Source organism: Pteropus alecto, unplaced genomic scaffold, assembly GCF_000325575.1.
Source record: "Pteropus alecto unplaced genomic scaffold, ASM32557v1 scaffold109, whole genome shotgun sequence".
Lineage (NCBI taxonomy): Eukaryota > Metazoa > Chordata > Mammalia > Chiroptera > Pteropodidae > Pteropus > Pteropus alecto.
Window position 1 is genome coordinate 4,044,778 of NW_006494608.1, and position 26,599 is coordinate 4,071,376.

A 26,599-nucleotide genomic window follows, 5' to 3' on the forward strand; every position below is an offset into this window, starting at 1 on the left:
CACTCATTTGTTTTACATTTCATGTACAGACAAAACTAATTTCGGCCTCATATCTAAGACCCCTATCACATCTTAAACTCAATATTCTCTTAGGTAAGGATGTACAATGCAACTTTAGCAAAGAGATCAAAATTAGATGGAAAACATTTAAAATGTAAATTTAGGATCGCGGTACTAATATGAAAATAATGTTTTCACCACATCCTAACTCTTCCCCAAATTTCTATGGATGCATCAATTCTTCACAGATTAGATGTGCTTTTTTATATCTAAATCTGTCAGTTTTCAAATGACAGTAAAGGTGATTATAACTGTATTTTTCCGATAAAGGAAACTTTGGTATGCTTCTAGAGATCAAAAATTGCAGCACAGGAAAGCATTTAAAATCAAGTAGGTGGTTAATCACTCTATAAAAAGGTGGATTTTGACAACACGTTTAAAGATACACATGGAGGAAGGAGTACAGAGACTGAAATGCCACCCAGTTGAAGCTGGGACTGATATACACACAACTCACATTCTCTGCTGTGCGGCATCGATGGCAGGAGACAACAGCCCCGCAGTGCAACTTTCAAGGCCCTGACTGTGAGGTTATTCTACTGGGGATGGGGTGAGGAATAAAACTGTTAAAAAATAATTTAACCTTTTAACGACCTTTGGAAAGGATATTACATGTGTTGTTTCTTAAACTAAAAGAGAGGGTAAGGCATTATAGTGATGCAGTGAACAGGTGGCCATTAGGTATGGTGATTACACTATTTTTATTCTTTCAGATCTCAACAGTGATGTTTTCAAGTATTGCTATCACTAGCCACTCAGCAGTGGTGACCCACACTGACGTACACATTCTCTACATTTATTCCTTTTCCTCTTTTTAAAAAGCCTCTCAAAACACTTGTAGCATACATAGTGTCATTCAGAAACAAAGTGTGCAGATTTCCGAGACCTGACTTCAGATGCTCAGTCATCCAAAAGCCAAAAATGGAACTGACTTCTAAGACAGAACTAACACAACAGAGAAATGGGAAGGACTGGAAAGCTCTCACATCTGTATGAGAAGCCAGTCCAGAAGACAATGAGTTTTTTGCATAATAACAAAAGCTCAACCAAACCAAACAAAACAAAGCAAAAACAGAAGCAATACTTTGAGAACTGATATTCTACAAATTTAAAGTTAAGATGTCTTATGTAAGATATAATGTACTACAGCAAAAAGAGTCTAATTAACTTAATATTGAAAGGAAAATGTGAACTTTTCAACTGATTTCGAGATGTTAGAATATGTGCTTTCGGATGTCAAGGTAAGAGAAAGTGCTTGCATCTTGACAAATCAATAATAAATTCAGTTTTAATCGAAGGTACTTTAATTAACTTTTGTACTATATATCCTTCTTACTCTCTTGTTCCCTTCTATTTTAACTGACCTGAAGAAAGGGACAAAGTACAACAAAAACCTGGTTAACAAAAATATATATCAATCTTCTTAGCTTCTGGGCATAGATGAAAATTTATGACAGATTTAATACCAGCTTGAGAATAACTAAGCCCAATTATAATTATCTTGATGGGAAGGAAAACTAATTAAACACTCAGTGATAAAGACCCCACAGCAAATATAGAATAAACACAATCGGAGAAGGACAGGGGCTTGAAATAAAGGAGAAGAGAAGGGAGAGGCAATACTCAGCCCATCTGTTCGGACAGTAATGGGACGAGGTAATCTTTTCAATAGAACATGGAGTTCATTACACTGGAAATGAGACTACCTGGCAGGCAAAGTCAGTGGAGTCTCTAATTCTCCTCTTCAACTTTGTGATTTGCTAACGTGAAACACATGTCTCTCTTTTGCACCAAGTTCAAATGACTCTGGAATTCCAACCGTGCAGCTCAGCGACTAAACCAGAACAAGGGGAGAACTTGTCAGGATTTAAGAGCTTTCAGCAAAGCCCTTCAATTGCAGCCAGCACCCTATTCCACAGAAGGATATCAATTATAGATAGTGACTTGCTTTAGCAGGCAGTCGGGACTGCCAGACACTAGATAGACAACCATGAAGAATCATGAATCTTTCCATTAACTGTAAGAGGAGGAAAAAGAATGGATCATAGCTATAAATAAGGCGCAGCATCAGAATGGCTTAACACCTTGCCCCTTGGTTGTATGTAGCATGAAAATTCAACTAATTCACAAAATGTCCTCTCTCCAAGGAAAGTCATAGGAATAGAAGCAGTTAATGCTCCCCTCTATCCCTAAAAAGGTGGTTTTTGCAGCTGGTATTATTTCCATCTGCCAAAGTAATTAGGTGGACTTGAAGTAGCTACTGGTACATTCAACAAAAAATAAAGCGCCTATTCTATACCAGGTCACTGCTAATGCTACCATATACACTCGTGAGTATGAAGGTACTTAAATGTCATGCAAAGTAAAATCAGTTTAAATGCACAAAAATGGAATTTCCACACTTTGGATAACGAGTAAAAAGGTAGCAAATAAGTGATATAAACTACTCTATTTATGTAGTTGTAAGTTATGATTTTTAATTCACTTAAATAAGTTTACTTATTCATATAATTTTCTCAGACTACAACTAATATCATAAAGACAATATATTAAATTTCCTTCTAATCCTGGCATTTTTTCTAGCTGATTTAGAATAAAAAAAAATTCCACTGTATGTCTTCATTCATATTTTTACAATAAAACAGACAACATGGTGGTCAGTTGATAGCTTAAGCACCATTACCTTAAAATTACTCAGATTTCTCTATTAAAACAACACTGCTACCTAAAACCTTTCTCCACTGAGATTAAATACAAATACCCGCAACATCCACTGTTTTTAAAAAGCCTTCACATTAAGTGGCCAGCAAAAAGGTTTATTATCACAACCCAAAAAATGTTACCTCCAACCTCGCCCCTAATGAGGAGCACAATTCCCTTTACATGTAGGCTTAGAACAAGCTCTTATTTCTTCCTCATTTGATAATGGCTGAACCATAATCACAGCATTTTTTGAAAACTACAATGACTTACCCACAGAAAAGGCATCAGGAGACTACATCATCTCTCAGAAGGACATTTTAACAAGCAAGCAGCACTGCCAATATCTCAGTTATGATGGCAGTTTTTATACAAACGATTCTCCTCATTTATGTTGTGTGCTCATTATATCACTCGGTATTCTTGGCACACTCTATGCTTTGGGAATGTTTCTCTACATTAAAAGAAAAATTCAAAACTTCTTTTTCCCCTTTAATAAGACAATGTCTGTGGTTTCCATTAAAACGACCAGAATGAAGGGCCATTAAGTCAGGCTTGGCTTAAAAAATAACACTTGCATCAAATTAAAGAAAAAAAAATAAAATAAGTTCATAGAAAAATCTAGAAATACACCTTAATTAAAAACATCTGATACTCTAGTTTTTTGCTGTGCTGATAAATCTATAATTCTTCCTTTACCATTATAGAGATACGATTAAAAGTGAAATAGGGGGGAACCCTGCTGATGTCATGTTAAATCCTCAAAACATTCTATACACAACAGAGCTCAAGACAGACAAACCATATATTTAACACTATAATGTAACTGCAATGTGTGGAACATATCACACAGAATGGGCCAAGTTGCAAGACACACTTCAAAAGCTCAGAGAGCCTATGAAACATGGGGGATGTGTGAGGAATTTTATAATTTTAGTGTTTTAAAAAATAATCTTAGTGTTTAAATGGAGGAAGGTTATCAACAAATATGGATCATCTCAAATTAAAAAGTTACTATAAAAGAGAATGGAGTGTGTGTATGGGGAGGGATAGTCACAATAAAAGCTGGTCTGTCAGATTTTCCATATTAAAAGCTCATGAAACTGCCACACTTAGCAAACCATCCATGTCTTAATGGGAGCCTGTCCTTCTGCACCGGAGTGTGTGAACTACATCTTTTTATTCTTGATTATCTAAATGCCCTTCCATTTCAGCAGCTCCTGGTCCCATTTGCCAGGGAGACTCTATTGGCCTGAGAGAAAGTGCCGAATAAAACAAACACTGGCGAAGGATGTATGGCTAATCAGGTGTGTGTGCATGGGGTGGGGGCACACTAAGCATTATTTGAAATGATACACAAGGGAGGGAGGGAAAAGAAGCTAGTATGGCAGGAGAAGGTGTGGTTCTCAATCTGACTGCACTGCAGTTTTCAAAAATAGACATCATTAAACACATTTTACAATACATATCACTTTTTCCATGAAACTATTAGCCCTGCAATGGTTGGCCTCAAGTCAAGAAGCTGTGCCAACGGCTCGCCCCAAGCATCTAACTATCTCACACGGAGTACTAATTGCTGCATAAAACAGTGGGAGATTCCTGAGGCAATGAGGGTTTGGGAGAGGAAGGTAAAGTGGAAAAAAGGAATCTCCCAACTCTACAATCTTTTCTGTTTTACTGGGTCTTGGAAAGGAAACTCAAACTTGGTTAAAGGTTAATAATAATTCATGTCCAGCTCACTATTACTCAATAACCATCAAAGTCACTAACTCAAATAGTGTTCTCTGGCTTACAGGATCAGAGTCATTACATTCTCTATTGAAGACTTTATTGAATTTTACACTAAGCTTTAGCTGATTGAACAGGTCAAGCACCGTGGCTCAGAGTTCTCTTTATTCTCAGAAAGTCATAAAGGCCTCTCCAGTTTGCAATGCTGCTAGCTAAGAAACTTGACTCAGCGCAGGGTCAGGGAAGATGATCCCACAGAAAGGTCACATAGTTGTAAAGCCCAGTTCCCAAGTCCCCTTCACTTACATGTACCAGCTGCTCCTGGGTGTCAAACTCCCTGGTGCAGCCTTCCCAGTGGCAATTTGTCTCATAGATGACTTCAGGCTCTTGCTTGCTTTCATCTTTGTCCCCTTCCTCTTTCACCAGGGTGGTTCCTTCTGGCTGTTCCTGAAAGGCAGGAGGATAAGGCAAAATGGGAATAAGAGAGTAGAAAAACCTGATTTAGGTTTCTTTTCCTCCTGATGTAAGTTTTCGGTGAAAATAAAATAGAGCCCAGGTCTGTCAACCGGGTTTTATGAATAGAAGAAGTCAAACATATGGAATCATTTGTTTTTTTTTCAGATTTACCAATACCTCTTCAGAGATTGTTAACTTGTGATTAAAGACAACAGTCCAAATCATTGTTATTGTTATTGTTGAGGCCAAATTTTGCTGTCCTTTAATACCAAGCTGGAAAAAATCTGTCATCCCATAAGAGAAGCAATTAAACTAGGTCAAGTTGTCTTTATCCAAAAGACTGGTCTTTCTCTTTCAGATAGATTCTTTTCAGTATATTAATTTGTCCATTCTCATATTTTAGAATCCAGGGAAATGGTTACTAGCAATTCTAACTGGAGGCTGTGAGAGGCACTCAGTGGATTTTATAGTGTTCAACCTCTGATCTCCAAGGGTACATTCTCTGCACAAGAACCACAGCATCTAATGCTTGGAGGGTATAGTCTGTCCTGGTCTTCTTAGGACATTTTAAGCAATTAAAACACAAAGAATTTCTAGAATTCTGGAGACAATTATATGTGTGGATTCCAGTTCTAATCTGGGGCTAGATGACAAAAACTGTATACAACTGTATATAACTGCTGGCTAGCAGAATGCAAGAGGAAGGATGGATTTCAGAACCCATAACATCCATTCATTCCATTCTCAGTTTGGGCTAAAGCAGTATAAGGTTTTGGGCAGACACAACCTAGCCATAGCAAAGTCCAGATTCTATGGATGTCCAGATTCTTGTTCAGCCTCTATCTCGGGATTAATATTCACTGACCTCTTTCCTGTATCAGGCACAGGGACCCTAGGAGCTGGTATTATGGTAATATACACATCTTTAAATTGAGGCTCAGAGGATCTAAGTGACTCAAGCAGAGACCAGATTGGAATTTCTAAACTCATCCTTTCAAGGCTTTGGGTGAAGGCCCGGAATCTAAGTAGCCTTAGGATAGGTTGGTTGTGCCTTGATCCCTCCCCGTTCTCCAGGCTCTCCTGGAAAGTGGGAAGTGGCAAAATAAGTACAAATAAGAACATGATCAGTACAGGGAACATCACTAGCTCTGCCCAGCTCAGGCTTAGGGCCAGGAGGTTATAATTTCAGGCCCAAGACTGGGGCTAAGGACTGAAGCCTGGTCACATTGGTGGTCAGTAACAAATTAATCCACCTACTTACCCTATGAAGCAGTTTATAACCCATATAGCTTCCTGCATGTTTTGTTTGCTTCTGAGCCAGAGAAACAAATTAAGTCAGACTTTGTAACTGGTCTTTTGTCAAGTGCAGAACTTGAGTGCCTCACCTGCTGACCCCGTGGCCCAGGGCTGGGGAGGTCCTCGTCAGGTTTGATCTTGGACCGTTTGTTGTGCATCAGGTCGCCAGTGCTGCTCACTGCAGACTCACTTGTGGGCTTGTTCTGCTGATCACAATTGCAGGGACAAGGACAAAATTAGGTTTTGATCAATGAGCAGGATCATTACTAAAACATGCAATTCAAAACAAGCAGGTTTGTTTGACACTAACTAGAGTAATGACTGATAACATTCCAATCCCATGGTAGCAGAGTTCATAACGTGTTCGAAGCCAGAAAATACATTCATGAGGCAGCTCCTCGGTTTTACCTCACGAGTATAATCTCCCTGTGGCTTTTAAAAGCAAGAAGGATAGTGCTGAGGGACTGGGCTTTAATGAGTGCCAACAATGAATTCAAAAGAACAAAGTTCTGAGATGGGCAGAAAACCAACATGAACTGTTGGCAAAGTTCTTTAATTAGAGCGTCCAGATTCTTCTCTGAGCGTTATCAGTGTGGAGGTAAGAACAGAGGGCATAGCAGTTTTATTCGTACTCTGATGTTATCACATGATTCTAAGCGCCAGCAGACAGTGACCAAATGAGAGCAACACATTCATGAATGTATTTCTATTGAATGAGGGGATATACAGCACTGAGTCAGAGTGAAGCTTATCAAGCAGCCCACTGTTCCACCAAGGATAAATGACTCTAATGGAAGAAGCTGTTGTTTCATGAGGAGTGCATACACAGCATATTCATCAAAAATGAAGATGACAGCCCTGGGTTAGGAAGACAGGCAACAATATGGAAGTCCTGAGAATGCCAAGTCACAGTGCTTATTAAGAGCGGCAGACTGGCATGGCTCTCCTCTATAATTACCAGGACCAACCAGCTCATCGAGCTGTCTTTCTCACCTGTGAGGATTCGGAAGGGCCAGAGCTGACCTGGACGGGGTTCAGAACCGTAGGGATCCCAGGAATAGGCCTCTGTGTTGGAAAAGTTGGGGCAGGATGGATGAGTGGAGGGCTATGTCCAAAGGCCGAGCCTAAGCTCTGTTGTCGGCTTAAGATTTGTTGATGCATATGGAGAGACATGGGTGCAGAAGGGTAGGTGAAACTCAAGGCAGGGCTGCATGGGGGAAATAAAGAGCAGGAGACCATCACTGACACGGAACGCAGAAACTAGTGCAGCAACCCATGTTTGCACCTTTATGCCTCGTTTTATCATCCCAAATCACATCAAGTCTGTCTGTTTAAATTAGAAAATAAAAACAATTATTGACAAACATCTTCAGAAGTTCAAGAGAAAGATGACAAAATACGCACATGTGTGCAAACAAACACAGACCTGAAATAAGATTCAGCAAAATGAAACAAAAGGCATCAGCTCAATAACAGCTATTTATTGCAATAACAAACTTTAGATAAAAAAGAGAACAGGTGACTACATGCTTTATAGTACTTTCATTGGCTCTCAGTTCCATATGTTCCTGTGCATGGAGCGATTCCTTTAATCTCAGCTCACACTGTGCACTTTCATATGTCTCCAGATCTTATTACAAGAGGAAAGAAAATCAATTGGTTAAATGTGCTCTGAACACCGTACTTGTCATATCACTCATTTGTTTGTAAAGATGGAAAGCTTGGTTCATCCAGAATGCCACCTAAAGAATTTCCATCAGTGCCGTCTGGTTACAGAATCTGATGGATTAACCTCTCCTGGGTGAAATCTGTGATCAATGGGCTTTGATGGAGGAATATTCCAATGGGAGGCCAGAACTCCCTCTTCCAGCTAAACAGCATTAAATGCCTATTAAAGTCCATAATACATGCTAATGCCTGTCACTACTTCATTACGTCCCAGGATTTCTCAGGCTACATACAGTAAGTTCTGAGGAAGCTGCTCTATTACCTAAAGATTTCTTGACTAGTAGGCAGTGCCAAATCATCCTTTGTGCCAGCATGGTTTATCCTCTTAAAAGAATGAAGTGCTCGAGGAATTTGCCAATGGCTTAAAAATGCATGCAAAACTATAAGCATATTCATGAATATTTCTTTCTTAAAAAATAATCAGTGAACACACACACACACACACACACACACACACACACACACACACACTTCCCCCATCTTGCTATGTAATACACTGAATCAGGGTTTCTTGTTATAGCAAAGGTAGCATTCATGCAAATTTCCAGTTTGGTGGGTTAATTACTATTGCTGTTAAGCGCATTAACTGAGAATGTAATAATTACAATAACAAAATTCAAATCATTTCAACAACTAAGTAATAATTCCAAAGATATACTGTTCATTAATGTGACTCCACATTTTGCCTATTTGACTACAATCCATAAAAGGCAGCTTCAATGGGATTACATTACTATTATTCCTACAGCGAACCTTACATTACAATAGCTTGCCCATTTAAGACTGAATATCATTAAGAATACCCTAGGAGAATTTCGCCAGGCTTGGAGGAACTCTCCTTTCATTCTGTATTGTATTTCTTTAATAAAGGAAAGCAGGAACATGGTGAAAACAGTCATTGTTCACAGTAAGTTAGGGAGAAATCAGTAATAATAATCCGTTTCTGCAGTGTTACGGTTTCTGCCAGTGTTTCTGAAAGCAACCATGAATGATTACAGCAAAACTTAGCAAAGGTAGCTGTGTGGATGATTGATAGGGCATTAATCAAAAGATGCATATCTGCCTCAGAATTTGTTCACAAGCTTTCTTCTAATAGCTGATTTCATGTTCACTGAGCTCTATGCCAGTTTGTTCAATTTATTTTTCAGTGTACAAGCCATTCATCAAAAAAGCACAATGATTTACACCCCCCTTCCCTTTGGTGAATGGATATTACTAAGTTTAACTACCTTATTCTATTTATTAAAAAAAATAGATCTGACTACACATACATTTACAATGTGGCATAGACTTTGCAGGAACCTCCATACACCTTTCCAGGGTTTCCTGAGCCTGCACAATCAGGTGCTCGTAGTGGGCCCCTATGGTCACTTACATTCTAATTCTAGAAGGCAGAGTTGGAGACTCAAAAAGTGAGGACCTAATTAAGAATCAAGACCATTGAAGAACACAATTCACAAGGAAGAAAAGGCCCTTAGTTTCATATGTAAGCAATTTACAAACGTTAGTAGCCAAACAAGGTAGGTACACTTTTACTTTTAAAAAGATGTAGGAGAGAAGACAAAAGCCAGGGCTGCAGTCCTGTTCTCAGGTGCATTCTGCCTTCCTCCAGCAGACACAAGAAGGAGTTACAAAAGCTTACAACGTATTTCGGTAACATCCCCTTTTGGGCTGCTTTTTTGCTGGTAAAACCAGGTGACAGGAATAAATATTCTCCAAAATCCATGTCAACTATTAGATTCCAAGGGATGGAGGCCATACAGAATGGACAAATGGTTTTCAGCTGTCACTGCTTATTCATAAGGCAACAGCAACAGAAACTCTCTCCTCTACGTGCAAAGAGCTGGCGAGAGTGAGGCACATACAAGGGCCTGGGCTCAACCCAGAAGGGCTGGTGGTGCTGTTGGCTCCTTGAGGTGCTGCAGGAAGGAAGGAAGGATGCTTGCTAGAGATTACAAAGCCGATTTAGAATTTGATGACAAAAGAGAAATTCTTGACTAGGTCACAGCATCGGTGCATGAATTTGAGTGCCACGCTTCCTCTTGCTTTCAGAGCAGCTTGCAGAGTTCTTGACCAAGTTTCTTAACGAAGTAGCAGAGATGGGCAATGACTGCGCACTGCCTTTGGGAGTCAAAGAGAAAAAGAAGCCCCCCCACCCCCACCTTGCTCCCATGAGCATGAAAAGAAGCTCCAAGGGATTTCTCATCAGTGGGGACCAGGGGATCTAAGCCACCACCTGCTCTGTGACCCTAGGTGGTAGTGAGCTGTCATCCTAAGAAGCTCTGTCTTGTGAGTCTCTCTGCACACAGGTACTTGCTATGCCCTTTCAGAACTCAGCATGGCTGCATCCTTTCTGTCATTCGGGTCTTAGCTTAAATGTCACCTCCTCAGAGAGGCCTCCTGAGACCAATTCCCCCATCAAAATAAGCCCCTCTGCAGCACCTTGCCCCATCATTCTCTATTGTTTCACAATTTTATTCTTACCACACCACGGCACATGGTTCTCTGAGATCATATTCTCTCTCACCCTATATAGAATATAAGTAAGGTACAGGTAAGCTGGGTCCTCGTCTACCTTGCTCCCCACTGACCCTGGTGCCTGGAACACTCCCCAGCACATAGCAGGGACTCAATTTTAAATCATTGTGTGATCGATCGCTTCCACAATGTATTAGTGTCCTGTTGCTGCTGCAACAAATTACCACAAACCTAGTGGCTTAAAACACCACATACTTATCTCATAGCTCTGGAGGTCAGAATCTCAAACAGGTTGGCAAGCCTGCATTCTTCTGCAGTTTTTAGGTACCTTGCCTCTTCCAGTTTCTAGAGGCTGCCATATCCTGGGCTCATTGCCCCACATAACTTTGACATTCTCCTCTCACTCTGACCCCCTTTCTTGCCCCCTCTTATAAGGATCCTTGTGATTGCATTAAAGTCACTTGAATAATCCAGGATAACCTCCTCATCTAAAAATTCTTAATCACAGCCACAACCTTTCTTTTGCCATATAAGGTAACATGTTCATGAATTCCAGGGATTAAAATATGGACATCTTTGGAGGCCATTATCGTGCCTACCACACTCAGAACAGTCACTTCAAAGAAAAACATGTTTTCCTCCGAAAACTACAATTTGATGCGTCTGTAAAACAATATTATATAAACAAAGTTAGAGTCTAGATTCATTTCTTTCTACAGAACTTCAGCAGCTGATAACAGACTTTGCTAATTATAGAGGTCTGAATTCAAAAGAAAATATAAATTCCACCTTTAGAAACCCTAAAAAAAACCTTCCTAAATGGTTCATGTATTTATTCCATAATGTCCTAGAAATATAAAGTATTGATACTATAGAAAATATTTACAAATCTGTCTTCTCTAAAGAAGGTCATAGTCTAAAACTTGGTCTACCTGACCTTTACTATCCCAAGCCTTTACATTTCTGCTCACCCTATTCTTTCCTATGGATCACTTAAATAGAGATTAATTTTACAGTCTGATCTCTGAACTCTTCACTCAATGTTCAATAAAGTGTAATTTAAAACTGTTTTTATAGCTTTCACTTCTTTTCTACATGAGGACTTGAAAGATGAGGCAATTTAAAAAACAAACATTTATAAGAATGTGACTTAAAACTGCTAATCTAATTTAGTCAATAAGATCTCTAGAAAGAAAGTGTCAGGTGGCCCAGATCCCCCCAAGCAATGCGCTAACATTGTCATAGGCCTCCTGAGATTACAATCCAAAAGTAAGTATTATGAGGGAAAAGAAAAAGAGGTGCCAAGATCATAAAAGTCTGAGGAATGAGGGTTCAAGAGTCCGGAACCCTGGAGCTATTAATATGCGAATATGCATTCCCAAGGTTCCACCCTACAGAGAGTGTGCAGGTACTTGGAGGAGCTTCTAGAGACCAGTGTTCCTTGTAAAATATTTTGAGAAACATTCTTCTAGGGCTGCATTTATAAAGCCAGAATTAATTCAGGTGTTAGTTTGCCCTTTATTTTTCTAAAGAGTAGAAAAAAAAATGTGAATTTTTAGATCCCTGACTATAATGTCTCTGGTGTACTCATCACCAAATATAAATTGTATCCATCAGAACAGATCTATGGTTACTGAATTTTGTTTGATAAAATGCCTTAAAGGGGCATTCCAGTGTCTGTGGTGACATGAGGACAAAGTTCTGAGTATATTTAAGTAAGGATAACTATTCACAGTTACTTCCACCTTTAAATTCAGCTCAGAGGTTGGTTAAAAGTGATCAATAAACAACTGCCTGAGTGGGAGCCAGTTCTATTTCCAAAGATTTAGAATTCCCAAAGTCTGAATCTTTAGGAAAGTTTTGGTGCATTTTTTTATTCTGTATCAAAAATCAGTGGTAAAGTTTTGTCAATATCTTTTTGCAATGTGTGGTCAAATGCTGCAAACTGGGCCTTGTTTCTTAATATTGTACAGTAACACCTCACTTATCTGTAAGTCTCCTGTCTGGGAATCTCAAGAACTATCTCCGGTTTGGTTAAAATCTGAAGTATAAATAGAAAGAAAAGATGCTAAGGAACTAAAATATCATAAAATCCACATATTATATAATACTATATATTAATTCAGCAAATTTAACTGAGTACTATCTATATATCCCATTTAAATTTCCAAAGAATAATTACTGGTAACTGGAAAGTTATATATTAATTGTAATCAATACATAAAACTCTGAAATCCATAATCATGTTTAACTTTCACAGAAACGTATTTTTTCACACCCAGAAATTGATGTGAGTCAACATTTGTACAGAAATTTTTGTGATCAATTTATACATCAAATTTGTATTTAATTCCTCAAATGATATATAGGAGACACTTAAAATAATTCATTAAACATTTAACCTTACTATACATGTAGGCATTTAAGTCATTAATATTCAAGTCAAAGGGACGAAATCCAATTAAAATAGCATATGAGACAAGCCCATGTGTTTTAAAAACATGTTACAAATTCTATATGTGGTGGCAGGTTGGAAGGAGGGGGATATGCTGGATAATTTAATGGTACAATAAATACAGCAGCATAAATTGGCCTGCTGCAGTCCTTTATATTGGAAAGATAAAGAGAGCTAATTACAACATTGAAGAAATCTGTTTTCTAATAAAAGTCAAAAAAAAAAAAAATTGAGCAACTATAAGAAAGACGGCAAAAGGCTGGATCACCCAGTCACCGCACACTTGAAAGTAAAAGGTTCGACTCTACTGTTTAATGACTTCCACCGACATGACATTTTAATTCTTCTCTAAAATCACAGTTCTTCCTTAGAGCTACCATGGACCATCTCACTCCCATGGAATCGCAATGCCAGAGTCCCTTTGTGTTAACATGCAATGTATGTGGAGAAAGGATGAGGGAAGCTTTGGTAACTAATTAATACTCTACACATTTTATTTATATTTGCTTCAGTGCAAAGGCTCATTGGTTTCCAGGTTTATCTCTGGAACCCCTCCATGCATGACCTGGAGGGCCTGACCCAGACCTGGCCAGGCTCGAGACTGACTACAGAGTTAAACTACAGTGGAGCCAGGAGTGGGTGGTACTGGGAAGGCGTCCCCTGCCCACACAAAGGTGCCGTCTCTTACCCAATGGAAAGAGTAAAAATTATGTGGCACCTCTGGATTCTTATGAAATAGTGTTTTAAATATTAAATCAATGCTAATTCCCTATAAAAACATTATTTTTTTCAACTGAGGTTATTTTTTTAAATACCTTTAACAGAAACTCCCGTGACCCTTTTATGATGTATTAATTTTGATCAGGGTATCAGGATTAAGAAACCTCATCTACAGCGAAAGCTCATTTCTGTATGCTGAAGAATTCAATGCCAAGACTTATTTTCAGTATATCATCTCTCCCAACTCTTTTGTTCATAAAACAGTATCGCAGGTAAAATCAGGTAACGGTCAACAGTGCTATAACATGAGGGCCCCACAGGTTGATAAATTGACTTTAAGAGGAGAGAGGAATTCTAATCAGTAACAACTTTGTGACTGTTGTACTAACGAGATCATCCAGTTTCTGGTCACAGCTGTGGAATTTACTGCACAACCACTGCCATTCAAAGTAAAGACAATCTTTCCAGTTTTGCAGAGAATGGGCCAACAGCTATTATTATTTGTGTATGTGACAGTATAGAGACACACTTACATGCATGCACTTGCATTAGAAAGGAAAAAAAATAAAGCTTCTACCCTCAACCATAAAAGATCCCAGGGCACGTTTACAGGAAAACTCAGCAGCCTCAGAAGAAGTAATGAGCATATAAATAAAGACCTGCACACTCACAAAACAAGTTAAGTATGAACTCAACGTTTACACTGAGGCACAGCACTCTTTGAATAATGCTTTGGACAAAAATACAGTAAGCTTCAGATGATGAAAGTGTTCTAAAAGGCTTTAAAATCTACTTGCCACTAAACAGCCAAACAGATAGAATCTCCAGGACCATGAAGAGCAGTGACACACTCTCCAATGAGATCTGCCTCGAAGTACTGATTAGAAAAACCATATATTAATATAAGCATAATCGAATTTTTAAAAACATCATCAGATATTATTTTTCTATTGTAAATGCATTTTCTACCAATCTTTTTAGTTGTGCCTCCCACGGGAGAATTTCTAAGAGAGAAAGAAATAAGGCCCAAAGAACATAAAGAGGAAGTTCAAAGGTAGACTTAACAGGTTCTGCCCTGTAAGTAGAGTGCCTTCGATTCAGCCTACTAACCTCCCTGAGCATCAGCTCCCTCGTCCCTAAAACAATGCAGTTCTTGGATCACTGGTCCAAGATGTAGTGTATCACCTGGCCCCTGTCTACCTCTAACCTTGTGCTTTGGCTCAACTTCCCTGTGTTTACTGCCATCTGAAGCTCTGGGCTGCTGACAGCCTCTTAACAACCAAACTCTTCTTATTCAAAGCCTCATCCACTCTACTCATTCATTCATATCTGATTGGAGGCTTTTCCCCTCCATGAGTTCCATGAGGACAGGGGTCATGTCTCTCATTTATTTTTGTAGGCCCAAAGCCCAGCACAGTGACTAGCACATATGAGTATGCAGTTAAGTATTTGGGAAATGAATGAATAACTGAAAAAATGAAGTACTATATAAAACCAATGACCACATCTGGGAGTAAAAGAAAACTATCTTTTCTTAGTTAATATTAATTGTACTGATACTAGGGGGTTGGGGGTGGGGAGCAGGTTGTCTCATACTTCTTAGATGTTACCAATAGAGTTTTGAGGACACTGGTAATTTGGCACTGTATTCCTCTACTTTTCAATATTCCCCACCCAGCTAAGTTTTGCATTGTTTCTCCAACATAAACAACAGTTGACCCCAGCAAGAGAGCAGAGCCAAGTTGCTGTGGAGGCCAAGCTAGTTCCTATCATTCCTCAGACGTGGTAATGAACCTGCCAGGTACATCCTTACTCTGCTGTCAGAAAGAGCTGATGCTGCATGAAGCAGAAAACACGACCCCTCCTTGGCCCACCAGGCAGAGCTCATCAGTGCTGGCAACAGAAATCTATACACACTTGTGAAGTTGTAGCTCTGTGCACTCAACTCTTACTTTCATTATCTGTCCTGGCCATGCCAGATCTAAAACCACTAAGGATATAAAACCAGCTTTATTTTAGCCATTAAACAAACTGAAGGTGAGAAAGTCGCAACTGGTGGATTATATGTGTGTATTACATTTGCCAAAAGACTACAGGAAGATGAGGGTCATTTGAAACACCTCTTCTCTTCCACTGGCAGTTCAATTTCTAGGACACAGTATTAGCAGAAAGAAAACTATTTCTAATATGCTATTAATTGGATGTTTATAACGTTACAGGCTGTATTTGATAAATGTAAACCATCTCATCTTAGACGGTATCTTCAGGGTAATGCAGAAGTTAAAACTTGAGACAGTATTTTACATCATTTCTGAGTGCATGGAGCTATTCTCCGAATTACATTTTAGTTATGACATAAAAAAGATTCATGATATACACTTGGACAATATGTTTTAAAAAGTTAAACATTATCCAGTAGTATGTTTTAATTTGCCAATGAGCTTTTGTAAAAAAAAAAAATATTTGCTTTCTATGACATTTTCATATCACTCTGAATGAGTCAGTAAATATATAAATACAAGAACCATACAGAAACTTAAGACAGACATTTCTTTTTTATCTCTATTTTGCATCGTCCCTCTAGCTCTATCTCTATATGTTTATCAATCTATGGTCATAATAATACTCTATTCATATAGACTGTAATTTTCTGAAAACCTTAATTATTCATCTGTCACACAGAAACTTCCTTTAATAAAAGTGATTAGAATTCTAAGAACTACTTAAAGAGCTCCTTCATTTATTCATTTAAGAAATATTTGTTGAGTGATCCTCTGACTGCAATAGGGTTCCTGGGACCTCTTCTTCCAGCCCTAATGACAGTAATAGGGTCTATCGTAGTTCTTTGGAGGCAGAGGACAATGATAATTTCAAGTCAATATACTGACAGTCTTTCAACTACTGGTGCTAGAATACCTGGGCAAAGGTGAAGAGAACAAGAAGCCAGTGAGGTGCTAGAGTAAGAATAAAGATGGCACTGTGACCATTTACATACCATATTCTAAGTCCTTTAGATGCTATAAAAAGGACAGAGCAAGAGGGAAGACAAATTAAGAAGCAACAAGAAATGAATACTCAGTGGTTCTGTATGAATATCATCATGTGCCACATTTCTATTACTTTAATGCTATGACTGCTAGTCAAGCCACATAATAATTACATAATGTCACCAAATTGGCATTCTATAATCCTGGGAATATTTGCCAGGAGTGTAGAATAGCCAGGTCAAGGTAGTAAGATGGGTGTACTACCACAGAGTCAGACTGGGATGATCACGGGTGTATAGCACAGCCAGGCCACACAGTAGCTCATCGCCTGGATGGATCATCCAGGGTCAGTTCCCGAGGTTTTATTCATGGATAGGGTCTGCCTCTTGAAACTGTAGATCCACTTTGGCTTTAAATTAAACGTTCCCCTTTCCTATACAATGGGTATCTTGTTGGTAGTTTACAAATGTGAAGACTGAACATCAGAGAGCCGACCTGTGAGCCAGGTTTGCAGAACTGGCTGGTGGCAAAGCTGGAGTCTAACTACAGTTATCTCCAACTCCAAAGCTATATTTGTGACTACAGTGGCTAATCTTAAAAACACCCCAGGACCCCTATCTATCTACTGATTGCTATCATGTAAGCAGAGTGAGTTATTTGCTTTGTTCCAAGTTTCCACACTTTATTAACCATGTTAAAAGAACAAAAAACATTGCAGAAAATAACGTCATATCAAAATAGAGATTTATAATATTTAAACAGTAACATGTCTGCCAAGAAGCATTGATGATAATTGAATGAGTAAAGAATTAAAACTGCAATTGAGAACAGTCTGGAAAAACAATGGTATTCATCATTTCTAGTAAATATGGTACGTTACTACAGCTAACACTATTCTTTCTAGATTTCCTGTAATAGAATGCCTTCCAATGCCATCCACATTTATTTTATATTAGATTAAAGACTCTGCTATCACCTTTTCTTTCTTTCTCCCAGTGCATGCCTTTCCCCAGTAGTAACAGGAGTGAATTATGCCATGCCTGGTCTTTTGATTTCAGCTCCTGTTCTTGCATGTGTTGTACAACCAGATATGAAGTCAGTTTTTCCTCTGGAGAACTGTAATCAGTAAGAGGAGCTAGGATAAAAAGATCTGCCATATTCACTTTCTCTATGAAGTGGATGTCATCATAATTGAATAAGTATTATTTCTATAGATGGGCCACTGACTAAAGTCTACAAAAAAATTATTTTTTGGCCTAATAAATGACTCTGTAATTCACTGTAGTGATATTTGATCTGCATCCTGGGTCAGGCCCAGTGTCATGTTGCAATATTCTTTCTCATAGGTAGTCATTACTGAAAATCCAGGAGCAGTCAAGCGCTGACGTTTTATTAAACACATAACAGCTTCAGGAAAATACATACCTGATTGCACTCGCAGATAAGTGACCATAGGAGCCACTTGCTGAAGAGCTGCTGCGAGAATTATTGAGAATTGTGACCAAGGAGTTGGGAGATGTCCTTATCATGGTCTGAAGGTCAAAGCTATGATCGGACAGTGGTGATATGGAGAGTGTACGTTTTCGGCTTGGCCTGGCTGACAGCCTGGGGCTGGGGAATCTGGTGCCTGTTATAGAAACAAAACAGAACCTGATTACCTGTGGATGTACTCAGTACCTGTTATTTATTGCTACTCGCCTGTGGAAGAAGTGGAGGATAAGAACTGGCAACTTGCAATGACAAGTATCTCTCCTCCCACTTGTGATCTACTGGCTACAACTGAGGAAATTAGGGAGAAATATTTATCATCCAGGGGCTTACCTCAGGGGAGTTCTGTTTATTAATGTGCAGGCAAAATGATAAATTGCTAAACAAAAGGGAAAGACTTTTATGTTTTATCCCTCTTTTTTCTAGTGATTTATGAATCTGACGGCTCCTTAGATATTCCCATTATTAATTCACAAGCGACAAAGACAGTGGTTCCCACGGTTACACAACACACCACGTTCCCCACCCCAGCACACACCACTTTAAGGCAATGAGCCAAAGGAAAAATGAATTAAAGTATCCTAAGATAAAAATTTCAGCTTGGTTATACCCTCGTTTCCCTGCAATTTCTGTAGTTATCAGATCCATGGTATACTTAAAGCTTTACTAAAACAACTGAAAAATACATTACCGTAAATTAATTGTTCTCAACTGGGGGGCAGTATTGCCCTTAGGGGACATGTGACAACATCTGGAGACATTCTGGTTATCACACTCACAGGGTGCTACTCACATCTAGTGTGGGTGGAGGCCAGGGATGCTGCTGAACACTCTGCAATGCACAGAGTGGGCCCCACGATGAAGAATTACCTGGCCCTATTAGTACCAAGACTGAGGAACCTTGCCCTAAATTCCCCATAGTATAACAGCATAAATCCCAAGAAACATTTAAAATCTTGAGATGTGGTCTGTTTATAGATTTTCCAAGGTGGGGAGAAAAATACCCTGTAAGTACTATAATGAGATTTGATGAGTATATTTTCATTCTCTGGACCTATTAGATTAATTAATTAATTCTCTACATTTGTTAGAATTTTTCACTTTCAAGAACAGTCCACCAAAGAAGTTCTAACCTGGAGGTTAGTAACTCACTTAAACACATGCCAACTTAATGCAATGCTTTTTACCTGGAGAGTTAAAAAATAAATTCCCATTTGTCTTCAATTTGGTAGATATTAGAAACTTGAATTTCAGGACACAGCTATGAATGTAGCCCACAGGCCCACTCCTGCCTTTTCTAAGGTCGCATTTGTATTACAGAGTTACCAAACTAAAATTTAATGAAAGAATAAGAACATAATCCCAGTGGGTAAGATGCAAATAAACCATGATTGCTTTTAAGTAATAATGGAGGGTTTCAATGTCATAGCATGGGTTTACCTGCTTACAGGGATATGGCAATTTTATGATACCCCAAAATTAAGTAAAAGGTAAGTTTTCTTTATATAAAAAAGTCTAGGCACTTGGTCCCCAGAAAATCCATTGGGAATACTTTCTTCATCTGAGATAGACCTTGACACAAGATAACAAACCAATATGCTTTAACTTAATGAAATGAAATATATGACTATAAAGACTATAGATGATACACTTTATAATTATAAAAAATAAATCACAAACTGGAACTTAGTAAGTTAGTACCATCCATGTACAAAACTGGAAAACCAATTTGAATGACAAAAAGTGATACCTACTCAAAGTTTTCTTTCAGGTACATTTAAAATTGAGTTTCTTCATTTATTATAGTTTCATTACCAGCCTGATTTAGAGCATGTTAGTGCAAAAATAGCAATCCCAACTATGTACACACCTTTTAGTGTTTAAATCAGACCCTGCTTTTATTATGGCATCAACCCTACACATAAATGTTTCACATTTACTCACTACAAGAGGCTACTTTTATCATAGAAGTTTTTCAGTGAGGAAATAGGTTCCACTTCCGAACAATTCCAAGGACAAACCAGATTTATGGTCGATTTCCATATAATCCTCGACAATAACCCTTTTCACTAGGACTCAGTGATCACTGGCAGAGTTAAAAGTAAGAGGACATTCTAAACAGAGCTGATCCCTGGAACACTTTTAATTTTTTAAATCACTAACTAGTTAAGGAGGTCATTTGATGCTATAAAACACTAGAGGCCTTAAATCCTCTTACATCTCCCATAGACAGAGCACAGGGTCTGACTTCATCCCCCATAGACCCTCAGGTTGTACTTGGCCTGGCTGGTTCAACACCTCTGTTTTTCTCTCCAAGATAGGCACTTACTTAAGTCAGTTTCCATCAATATAAACAGTGTGGTTTTCAGCAGCCCTCATCTCTAGCAAGTTCCTTCTAGTGATATTACTTGATCTTTTAAGGTCACTCAAATCCTAAAGGGCAGAATTAGAACCATAAAACAACTAAGTACAAGTTCATTCTGTCTGGAACACAGATATGCCCATTGGTGGCACATTTAAAAGTCAGGTGTTTATCTGCAACCAGTCTATTGTGGTTTCTGCCAACTGAAGAGTCCAGATGATCTATAACAACAGTTCAGAGTGACCTGCTAGATCCCAATGTGGCTCTGCTATTGCAGGTATGCATCCAATGCAGGAATTCAAAATTGTTTCACTTTGCTTTTGGCAATCTCCTAAATTTGGGGTACTCTTCTTATGCTCTGTTTAACTAAATGCTATTTCAATTATTTTATAGAGAAAAAAATACAGTACTTTAAGCACTTTATAAACCTTTAATACGCTCTCTCCAACCTCCTAATAACCAAGCAAAGAAAGATAAAAGTCAGCATTGTGAGACAGTGATTTGGGGTCCTGTGTTCAAGGGAATAGGAGACAAAGTGAGCAACTTCAAAACAGGTGAAAGAGAAGGGGCCCAGGTGTTCACTGATCAAATGGCTTCCTTCTAAAATATAAGCCTGGGCATTCTTATTCTTTCAACACATGTACAAAACTGGCTTTCTATTAATTGTTTTGTTTCTCTATTCCAATAAAAAAATTCTGACAAAGAAAAAGGACGTTTCCTTTTATGTGATGAATGATAGGATATCTAAATTCCTAGTTAATGATAATCAATTTACTATATACTTAGGCAAATTAAAATTCCTTTAATTAGTTTTCACAGAGTAAAAGGGTAACTTCATCCTTTATTTAGATAAAAACCACCACTGCCTGACTAAACACATTCTCATCAAATAAGGAAGGTAATATGGGCTGACCTTTCGAGGATTGTCTTATTTTAATTCTTTATTTGCAGATTTTAAATAACTAATTTGCATAATAACACAAATCTTTTTTTCCCCAACAATCTCTAATTGAAATATGGTTATGATGAATTTGAAAAGTAAGCTCTCCACTCTACAGAGCAGAACAAAAGCGCTGCAGAAGATGTAACACATTTCCTTCACTTTGTGTGTGGTAATGAACACCCAATAGAAACCAGTACAAACTTATGTTCCTATGTAACATAGCTAAGTTAGTTCATGATAGTAAGTAAGACTAAGGTTGTAGATTTTATCCTGTGTGGACCTTCTCCAGATCTGAGGACTGAATTACTAACCACCGCTAGAGAGTTGACAAGTGTATACTATTTCACAAAAAAATCCGAACAAACTGTAGATAGAATCTAAGTGCAAGTTAATCGCTGTTGCTAGAAAAACAAACATACAAATAAGACCTCAAGCATATTCTCTACTTGAAGTCAAACTGTCGTCATATTCAAAGAGTAGTGGCTTTCACTGATGCACACCTTAGATTTTTAATGATGCTTCCAGGTCATACTTCCTGGCACCTGACAAATGAACGTAGTAGACTCAAAGAATCTGAGTAACTGAGAACTCCAGGATGTTCTGAAAAGTGATAATCTTAGCCTCATTTGTCTATACGTCTTGATAAGTGATCCAAAGGAATCATCATAAGCCTTGAGGAACTCAAAAATAAGTGATATAAAATGCGTCAGATGATCCCATTTTCTTCTACTACTATGTACTAAAAATAACCCTTTCTAGTTTGGAAAAGCTTTTTATTTTCCCTAAATAAAAGGTCTTAGTAAAATATAATTTTTAATGTAAAGAAAACATAAGGCAAAAGAAATCAAAAGGAAAAAAGTGTAAAACCAAGTACAGGTTGTTTTTAAAATTAATTTTTAATGCATAAATTCTATAAAGCCAAGGAATGACTGGATAAGGTACATTCATGTAATCAAATGTGTTTTCTTATTTTGTTATCAAGACAATCAAGGCAGGATAGTTTTTTGTGTATCTGCCAAACTACAATCACCTGCATCTTCCAGCTTGTTCCCCTGAGCTAAACAAGAAGTCCCAGGATAGCCAAATCTGCGGCAGCTTCCTAGAAAACCAAGGGAACCAGGGCACTAAGTAAGTGGTTCCTCCGCTTCCTCCTCTGGTTTGTAAAGTTAGGCAATGACCTAATCCTTGTATCTTCCTCTCTATTTCATAAAATAGTATTTGCCAGCCCCAGAACTACAGAAAACAGCTCCATCACTTACTATCCATGGCATGAAGATATTCCATGTGAATGGCCCCAGTGCCAGCAGTGGGAGCTGAGGGAATGATGTCTGCATAGGGGCTGCGCTGGCCAGCTAACAGAGCCATCTGATGATAGTATTCTGCTGGACTGACTCCAGTGTGGGGCGCTAGAAGAGGAGACAAGGAAAGCATGGTTACTTGTTGAAAGAAGGTCACAAAGTCCATTTGTTACACAGCCTACATCAGCAGTTCCTTTTATGGCTCATTCTAGTAAAAATCTTTAACTTGAATTATGCTTTTAAGTCTACCACATATCTTTTACTCGACAATAAAAGCGAAGGAAAAGAATACAGAAAATAAAATATATTATAAAATATTTGAAATTAGTTTTGAAGGGGACCAAAGTTTTACCATCCCCAAATATATCTTTCGGAGTATTAATTTTAAGCTGGTTATTAAGAAACGAAAGATTCAGAACTTTTGACCCTCCCCCTTACCTGCCTAAAGGAAGTAAGACAGAAAAACCTGCTTAAAAGAAGGGAGCATAGCCTTAGCGTCATACTGTAAACTGAAGGTGGAAGAGAGAAATCTAGCAAAGCCTGTTAGACATCCCTCTATGTCCAACTGCTTCTGGGTGGTCCAGCAAGAATTTGTTTATCACGTTTGCTCTTTCTCATCTACTTGTAAATTGCCTGCTTTCCCTTGGAAATCCCAGTCCCCTGCTTCCCTCTAGTCCAGAATGGCATATAAACCTCAACTGCCCAATCTGTCTTCAAGTCTCAAATTCTTATGGTGCCCCTGCAGGTACATCCATAATAAATTTTGGACATTTTCTCCCGTTAACTTGTCTCATGTTAACTTTATTATTAACCCAGACAGAAAAACTCAGAAGGTGAGAGGAAAATTCTTTTTTGCACACCCTCTTCGGTTTAAAGAAATCATCAAGAATACAAATGATTAAAATGTATTTATATACATAACTCATTCCCATGTTTGCCGCACAAAATAAAACTGTTTCTTTTATCGAATCACTGTATGTTTCCATTTCTTATAGTAACCAACAACTTAGACAACTATGATCTCTTTCCAGACATACTTAAAATACTTCCCTAAGCTTTCTGACAGGAGTGTGAGTCAGCTCTCAATCCCTGGAGGACCCAGGGCTTACAAGTGGAAAGAGCAGCACAGCTTTAATAACACACAACTGAGCGATAAGCTGCAATTTTGTGTTCCATAATTTAAAAGCTCTCTTTTTTTTCATTACAAAACCAAAAAAATATATACTTATCAGTCTGGAGCAATTTACTGGCCAGAGTCAACTCCATAAAAGTGGGATGATAATCAGTTTCCACCTGCCCACTTATGTGCAAAAGTAGCAGGATACTGCAGTGGTTCTGAGGGTGGTCTCCAGATTCGTGAAGATCTAAATATAAATGCCAGCTTCACCTGTTAGTGTTCCATGAGGTTGTTGAGAGCAATGAATGCAACGATGCATATAAAGTGCTTATTAAGCACATAGCATTCCCTCAATAACTCAGTTTTATTAATTATTATGAAGAAACAATGGCATCTTCAAACAGCTTTGTGTTTTACATTTGTGTCCACAGACTTTTATATATGATAGAGATATATATGAAAAACTCTTAGACCACAGGAGAGAAATATTAGTAACTTGACTTTATTTGACTGGTAATTAATTAGACTCGAAAGGCAAGAGGAGGAAGGCAGAACAACCAATCTAAAACTGTCTTATTCATATTCATTATGAAATACTACAGGTAGTAGAGAGTAAGATGCTTTAACTAGAGGTACCATTTTCCAGTGGTCCAACTAAATTTCTGTGTGCCAGGTACAATTTCAAGTCCATTGTTAGCCGACCTCCCTTATCCCGCTCTCCCTCTGTTCTTGTTAGTCATTTCCATGAACTCCCAAGTACTCCATGGAGGTGACTCTCCATTTTTCCTATTGTAAAACCAAATCCCAAGCAGGAGAACTAACTCATATTTCACCCTCATTTGACTCTCTGATAGTTTTAACAAATTTAAAAGTGTGAATCTTCCAAACTTCCAGTTATAAGATAAATAACTACTGGGAATGTAATGTACAACATAAATATAGTTAGCATTGCCAAATGGTATATTTGAAATCTACTAAGAGTAAATCCTAAAAGTTCTCATCACAGGAGAAAAAACATTTTTTTCTTTTTCCTTTTTATAGGTATATGAGATATGGATGTTAACTAAACTTACTGGGGTAATCATTTTACAATACATGTAAATCATTATGCAGTATACCTTAAACTTATACAGTGCTTATGTCAATTATATCTCAATAAAACTGATAGAAAAAAATGTGAATCTCATTCAACTGGCAAAACTGATTTTTTTGGTACCTTACAAGTATATTCACTACATTGAATCAGAAGAAAAACAATGAGCTGACAGCTGTTCTGGCAGCACTGCTGCTTCTGAAGGTGTAACTGAGTTTACTGAGCAACCTCATGCAGCTTTCCTACCTACTATTCCCACCATGCACAGCCAGCCTCTGAAAGTGGTCTGCCTGGAGAATGGGGACACTGCAGGGTCACATCAAGCACTGATCAGTGAGATGGAGTGCACGGCGTTTCTTTGTGCTATGAAACAAATACCACAAATTTGTGACCTGCTGCAGAGAACTCATAACCTACTATCTGCAATCAATAAGGTTTATGCAATTCTGGACTTTAATTCAGGTTCCAACCATTGTGGACAAGTCAGTTTGTATAAGTGTGCATTCGATGGAAAATTCTATTCCTGAATCAAAGGAACAATTTAGAACTTGACAGTTACAGAATATACAATTCCAATTAAAGAGTAATGTAAAAGTAATTAAGTGGGAGGCTAAGAGAACCAACCAGAATTTGATGCTTGAGAGTCTAAAATGAACATCAGGTATTACAGAATTAAAGTCAAAAGTTCGCTTATTTTCCCACCATGTCCCTCTTCCAGTTTGCATTTGGCAAGATCAGTGACAGAGGGCACATGCAGCAACAAGTCCAAACCATCATGTTCTCTAAGACCTTGCTATTCAGAGTATGGTCCACAGATCAGTAGCACTGACATCTCCTGGGAACTTTTCAGAAGTGCAGAATCTTAGGCCCTACTTGTACCCACCCCAGAGAGAATCACATTTTACCACCATCCCCAGATGATCTGTATGCATACTGGAGTTTAAGAAGTGCTGCTCTAACAGACACATCTGTATAAATGTGCCTCTCAGACATGCAGAACAGAAAAGTATACATCAGATGGTGAGTAAAATGTACTGGTTATACATGTACATTATATGAATGGCTACAGGGCCAGTCTAAACATATGTTGAGGTGCAGAACAGAACTGTGGATAACAGTAAGTCAGTGAGATCTGGCTTTGGGTTCCACCACTGACACTTACTAGCCAAGGGACCAGGCTGCAAGTTACTTGGCCCCTCTGCACATTGCTATCTTCACCTGAAAATGGAAATAATAAGCCACCCTCAGAGATGTGTCCTAATGTTGAAATGAAAGCATGCACTTAAAGCATTCAGCATAGTGTATGGCACATGGGAAACAATAAACATCAGAGCCACTCTATACCACATCCCAGGTGAGGCAGGGGGAGGAACTGGCATGTGTGGAAGCATAATGTGTTGGTCTGAAACTTACCATCTGTGGGGCTCAGCCCCCGGGCTGCAGAGATCATGGAGAGGGACGGGCTGCTATGCAGAGATCGGATGTAGTCCATGTAAGGATTGATGTAGGGATGTGGAGGGCTGAAGGGGGACTCAGAAGCTGCAGCGGGGTTCCGGTGCGGGGAGATCCTAATGAAGGGCAGGTCTGAATATGTTGGGCTACTAGATAAGGCAGAAGGCCTAGGTAAAAAGAAAACCAGAGGTATGCATGAAACAAATATCTCCAAAGGCAGAGGCTGTCTGTAAAAGAA

At 38.5% G+C, this 26,599-nt stretch overlaps 1 protein-coding gene across 4 annotated transcripts in view; it reads right to left on the reverse strand.

Annotated features, from left to right (window-relative positions):
• The window catches only part of GLI3 (GLI family zinc finger 3), a 268,708-nt gene that overhangs the window by 56,915 nt on the left and 185,194 nt on the right, over positions 1 to 26,599 (reverse strand). For 3 of the 4 annotated variants that reach the window (XM_015599523.2, XM_015599525.2, XM_025041943.1), the window contains 6 exons: positions 26,323 to 26,528; positions 22,661 to 22,807; positions 18,034 to 18,235; positions 7,234 to 7,447; positions 6,330 to 6,446; positions 4,795 to 4,935 (listed from right to left, as the gene is read on the reverse strand). In XM_015599523.2, coding sequence (XP_015455009.1) covers positions 4,795 to 4,935; positions 6,330 to 6,446; positions 7,234 to 7,447; positions 18,034 to 18,235; positions 22,661 to 22,807; positions 26,323 to 26,528 — 1,027 coding nt within the window. The remainder of the gene's footprint in view (positions 1 to 4,794; positions 4,936 to 6,329; positions 6,447 to 7,233; positions 7,448 to 18,033; positions 18,236 to 22,660; positions 22,808 to 26,322; positions 26,529 to 26,599) is intronic. The other variant, XM_015599524.2, reaches the window with a different exon arrangement.